The sequence below is a fragment of the Gopherus flavomarginatus genome, chromosome 4, assembly GCF_025201925.1.
Source record: "Gopherus flavomarginatus isolate rGopFla2 chromosome 4, rGopFla2.mat.asm, whole genome shotgun sequence".
Classification (NCBI taxonomy): domain Eukaryota; kingdom Metazoa; phylum Chordata; order Testudines; family Testudinidae; genus Gopherus; species Gopherus flavomarginatus.
Genome location: NC_066620.1, coordinates 48,371,326 through 48,377,325, shown reverse-complemented (window position 1 = coordinate 48,377,325; position 6,000 = coordinate 48,371,326). Strand labels below are relative to the sequence as shown.

Sequence of the window (6,000 nt, the reverse complement as noted above, 5' to 3'; positions counted from 1 at the left end):
TCTACTTGGAGAAATACTCAATGAACAATTTGTTCAGTCTGATAATAGCAGTCTGGAGGCAACTTTAAACTTGTGAAAAAATGGGTCTCGTCTTACCTTTTCCTTTTCTTTATTTTCTGTTCTAAGGACCGACGATTATTTTCGACAATTTGTCTCTGATGACTCAGTAGGGTCGTCCATTTTTTCGCTCCAACATTTCATGCTATACAAAGTTTAATCATAAATCACAGTGATGAAAGGGGAATATTTATTATTTGTACTACAATAGCAATCCCACCCCCGCAATCAGGATTGAAACCCCACTTTAGTAGGCAGTGTTAAAAAAAATGACATACATACGAGAAGTCATGGTCTCTGCCCCAAAACTGCTTACAGTCTTCCATGACGTAGTGAACACTCACAACACAGGCATTCCATACCAAACTGATAACAGATTACGCTTGGCTATAGTACAAATGTGTGCTAATTTTCAATAAGTGAGGCAGGAAAAACTAAAAAAAACTAGAAGTGTTTAGGCACAGGAGATAAATTCAATGCAACTTTCAATTTACAGTGAATCAACACATTGATTCAACAGAAAAAAATACTGAACTATTTTGAACAGCAAGAACAGAACAATTTTCGTTGGTTAAAGTAGGTTAGACTGAAATTTAAACTGAAAATCAATATGCTAAGAATTTCCTTTTTAGAGGAAATTCTATTAGAAGTGTTTCAGTTTATCTGTCATTTTATGAAAATAATATACTGCTTGTAATTTTGGTGGAACTAGAGTACACTGAAACCCCATTTAATAAATTCCCAGTGTAGTTTCTATTGTGAAAACAATCTGCTGATAAAAGTCTGAAAATTGCCCAAAGCACACTACTATACATTTTCTCAGAACACAATACTACCGTGTGTAATACTACTGTATTTGCCTCTTACAGTTTCATTGTGTTCACAGCATGTTAGGGAGACTTACAACCAATTTACCAGAAAGCTGTCCTAGCAGAATAACTGTGTTTCTCTCCACAGAACACATTTTTCTTTTCTGAAATCCTTTCTTTAAGACAAGTAACTGTTCTTAAAGGTAATAAAAAAGTGAACCACTGATAAGATTTAAAATCATCTTCATGGTTTGATGCTTTTAAAGCAGAAGATGAACAATTTACTTGAATATAATTTTAAAGGGATATAAAAAATGCTACTGGCATATGTGGAGATATATTTCATTTTACTTTATGCTTTATTGAAGTGAGGTCCTGCTTACACATTAATGAATTAATGAGACTATTAATGTAATAGAACATTGTGAGCAAAGCTGAAGCAACAGGAAAGGCACATATGTATTTATGGAACATAAATATGATGAAAAGCCAATGATTTTCAAAGAAGGAGATGGTGCTTTTAAATTGTCTTTTATGACACTTTCAAATGTCTTTAGTATATATAAAATATCTGTGTTTCTTAGATATTTGTTATCTTTATTCACTCTAACCGCAATAACAATACTGCATTGCTGGCTGCCTCATTAGAGAGCTGGCCTGCTATTTCTTCAGTCTATCAGAGCAACTTACCATAAAGGAAAAGTTTCCTGGTGCAGATCTTCCCCACAGTACACACCCATGTAACTGATTTAAAAAAAAAAAAAAAAGGTAGGAGAAAAAAGGAACCAATCACTAATCCCAAAAGGCATAGAGCAGCAGGTGATCCACTAGTTTCCATGATTCTCCTGCTATGTTGTCCAGTATATCAATGCAGTGGCTGATCCACTAAACCAAACACTACTGCATGCAGTGCAAGGAACCTCCTGCAGAGAAAGGAAGTGCTGTGCAAGCTGCTGAAATCTTGCTCACCCTATCCCATATAGCAAAGTGTAGGTCCCTTCATGGGTATGGAAAGATGGGGCCAACTAAGGATTTGCCTCTTAATGAAAGGCTGGGTTTGACTGGCATTATTTCTTAACTCTTATCAGCGTACACCTGTTTGGCATCTGTTTTAGCTAGCCAAAAAAATCTATTTTATATGATTAATACATGTTTGCTCCACTAATGCAAATTACTTCAACATTTCAATTATATCAGTACTATAGCCACAGAAATTTCTTGGCTTCCTTGCACTGAATACAAGAGGGCCTTTTCCCCCTTGATTCTTCTGGAGGAAAACGTAGAGTTGTTGGAAGGACCCAAGATCTTGCATTCTGAACACTTTAAAACTCCTCAGTATGGTGTGTGAATTCTTTCCTGTCATGGAAAGGATCCAGAGCTATGACCAGAATTTAGAGGGTCCAAAGGATATAGAAAAATTCTGTCCTGGATCATGCAGGTCTGTGACTCTAAGTGGACAGCACTATTCTGTTTTCTTGTTTATGTATCAGCTTTATAGACTGCAATACAGTTCTGCTAATAGGCTTATTAACTTCTGCCTGTGCTGGTGCTGTATAAGCAAAAGTACGAGATGTTTTAGCTCATGTAAAGCTATTTAAATCTTGTAAGGGCATAGGGAAATGGAAGGAAATGGTGGACTTAAATATACAGTAGAACCTCAGAGTTACGAACTCGGAATGGACGTTGTTTGTAACTGAACAAAACATTATGGTTGTTCTTTCAAAAGTTTACAACTGAACATTGTCTTAACATAGGTTTCAAACTTAACTATGCAGAAGAAAAATGCTGCTTTCCCTTTATTTTTTAGTCATTGCAACACAGTACAGTACTGTATTTGTCTTTTGCGGGGAAAGGGGAGGGAAGGAAAGAGTGTGTCTCTGCTGCTGCCTAATTATGTTCTTCTGGTTCCAAATGAGGTGTGTGTGGTTGACTGATCAGTTTGTAACTCTGGTGTTCGTAACTCTGAAGCTCTACTGTAAATTATGGAGCCACCATTAGCAAGCACATACATAGTTAAGCTTTGCTGGAGAACTGTGTAATGAATTTGTGTTAGTGAAATATGTACTAAATATTATTAGAGAAATTATTATGTATAATACTAGAAGAAAATAGGAATTTTTGCTTTTTGTATGTATTTTTTGCTGCTTTAGATCATCAGATTTTGCTGAAACAGTCTGTAAATCAGAAAACTGGTTTGTGTGTCTCATATATAAAGTTATTGACCAAGGAGATAGCAGGGTAGAGAAGAGAGCTGTTAGCTTTCAGTAAGTCAGGTACAATCCCTCATCCCCCCACCCATCCATTCAACTAGCTAACAAGTAAAAACTCAAGGCCACAGAAACAGATGAGTACAAAGAATAAAAATTGCGATTGTGATGTAGGTACAACTGCATGGAGCCAGTGAGTGTGACAACAAGGAATAGATGCATTTGGGAACTGCACAGATATAAGTAAGTTTTAGCATGATAAGCAAAAAAATATTAATTTGGGTTAATTGTGATTTATGCAGGAGAATCTTTTAATTAGGGGGCTAGAGTAGAATATGTACGGATAAAGACACGGATGAGGTAGCTTCCTCTACTGAGTCTGCGCAAAGTTACAGAACAGAGGATTATAAAAAAATAGATGACTGACATAGTAGTGGAGAAGATACAGAGGAAAAATAGCCGAACATAGCAGAGATGAAAAGAGTCCCCCGTCCTCAAGAAAGATAACTTGAGCATTTCCTTGTCTTCTCTTAATCTACTTTCCAAGTTTAGCAGACTTACATTTTAGATTACATTAATTTTCGGCATAAAATAGTTTCTTACTTGCCAGAGAAAACAATTTTTTAAAAAAATTACAATATTAATAAAATTCACTGCTTGTTCTCTCACCTTATTCTTGGCTTTAATTATTTCAATGACAGAACACCCCAGACTCTTCATATATTCCATAGTTACTAATACAATTTGCAATTCAATTGGATTTCAAACTCATGTAGAGAAGCTAGACTATAATAAGAAAAGCTCTCAACAGTCACATCTAGAGGTTATGGTGACAGAACTATACCAGTAACTCAGGTGATTTACAAGTAGCATCATTGTGACATCTCCTTCCCCAAGCCCTGATGGTGTTTCCCTGAAACTTTCTAATGGTTTGCTGCAATCTCTGAGATACCCTTGCATGATCTGTCTTGTTTTGGCAGTCCAAGGCATAGTGACCATCTCTTCCACAGTTATAAGAGAAACCCTCTCGCCAGCTGTTACTCATCCTGCTGCTCTCCCCTCTTGACGATGGCACAGTATGTCCCTGAGCCTTCATCATGGCCACTTCTCGGGTCAAATCTCTCAGTGCTGCTGCCACTGACGAGGCGTCTTCCATCTCTCCAAGCACTGTGGTGGTGTGACTCGCTACCATCTTCGGCTGCACCAGTGCATCCATTTGCAACAATCACTCCTCCTCTTCACGTATCTCTCGAATGAGCTTGTGGAATGGGGGTGGGTTTTGGGCCCGCTCCCTCAGCTGCAGTCGCCACAACATCAACCCATCTTGTCGGGTGCCCCAAAGGATTGATCCAACCTAGCAGAATCAATGCGCTTGATGGAGATGTCCTCCTTCTGCCTTACCTGCTGTAGCAAATCCTCTAGTCTCCTGATAAAATCCGACAATCGTTCATGGGGCTCTTGATAGGTCTGGCGGAAACGATAATACAGGTCTTCACTGCTATCAGTAGCACCGTAGACACTTTCAAGAGCGGTTAAATAGTCTTGCACTGTGGCAGCTGGTTGTGAGTCTTTAAGGGCTCGGATAAGTCGCATGGCAGGTCCCTTCAGACTCTCAAGCACACGTTTCCACTTCTCAACATCAGAGCATTCCCACTCTTGGACAAGTGGCACTGTAAAATCCCTCCAGGTCTCGTAATCATCCTTCCCTGAAGGTACAGGTGACACCCCTGAGAAAGAACGTAACCGCTTGTATGGAGCACTGTCATATACCAGCTTCAATGTGTTAATTACTGATTACTCTCGCCCCTCGCTCCACCGATATGGTCACAAGGTGCCCGTTATCTACCGGGTAATGAGCGTTGGGATAGGGCGGAGGTTCGATCACTGGATGCTCTCGGGGGGGGGGTTGACAAGTGCCCGAGGGTAGCAATGGGGATAACGCAAAAAGTCAGTCGTGGGGTTAAAAGTTGAGGGTTTATTGAATGAGTCAGGATAAGGAATAGCTCAGTACCAGTTACAACTTGGGCTTACAATATAATACCAGAACAAACAATAAAAATACTATAATTACAAACAAAAGTTGACCCTGATATTTTTCTAGGTCCCAATAGTTATTCAGGTCGTTCCAGGGGTTAGTAAGAGTGGTATTGGTGCTATTAGTAACCATAAATGCAACGATTTGTTTACATACACACAAATTGCGAGGCTCGACTAGTCCCCCTTGCTTTCAAGGTTTCCTGGTCGACGGGTTTCCCCTAGCAGGAGCCTTGGGGCGGCTGGGATCAGTCTTTGCCTCCTATCTTACAGCACAGTTATACTTAGCAGCTAATTCTACTTACACATACAAACCACACGAGTTTCATCACGGCCGGCAAGCGGTTAGGCTTCAGGAAACGCGTGAGCCGAGAGAGATCTTCAGGTTGATCAGGCCTGGGTACGGTTTCGACAAGAGTTCGAGTTCTCTCCGCCCGTCCCCGGGAGGGGGCAGGCAATATATAGCGAATTTGTCATCATAATTTGTGATACGCCAATTGCGAGGCCGCGACTGGTTTATACCCATACAAGGTAATCAGGCCCCAGTATCCTTACCCAGGACACAACTGTCGTGGGGGAACTTCGCCCCTCATGGCCGGCCGACCACAAGATTGCTCTTTCCTGTTGCACGTTCTGCTTTCCGAGCAGCTACATGACCTGCGGTAGTTCTGGTGGCTGGGGGAAAAATCCGTGGGGGCGTGGAGGCCGGAGCACCCGTTGTCTGGCCCTGAGGCCCCAACTTGGGGGTTTAACACAATGCATCTCTGAGAGCGTTTCTGAGCTCTTTGGCCCATCCCACCAGGCTGGGTGCTATAGGTGTTGGAGCCCCTCCTAATGCCAAAATTAATTCTCTTGTCCGCTTCTCATCCACCATCAGAGCTTGCAATTTCTGC

At 40.7% G+C, this 6,000-nt stretch overlaps 2 protein-coding genes across 3 annotated transcripts in view; one reads left to right on the top strand and one right to left on the bottom strand.

The window, feature by feature from the left end:
• The window catches only part of LOC127049469 (uncharacterized), a 481,224-nt gene that overhangs the window by 148,929 nt on the left and 326,295 nt on the right, over window positions 1–6,000 (top strand). The gene's annotated exons all lie outside the window — the stretch shown is intronic.
• Window positions 4,388–6,000, bottom strand: part of LOC127049830 (centromere protein F-like) — a 31,424-nt gene continuing 29,811 nt past the window's right edge. Inside the window, exon 4 of the mRNA XM_050951100.1 lies at window positions 4,388–4,779. Coding sequence (XP_050807057.1) covers window positions 4,388–4,779 — 392 coding nt within the window. The remainder of the gene's footprint in view (window positions 4,780–6,000) is intronic.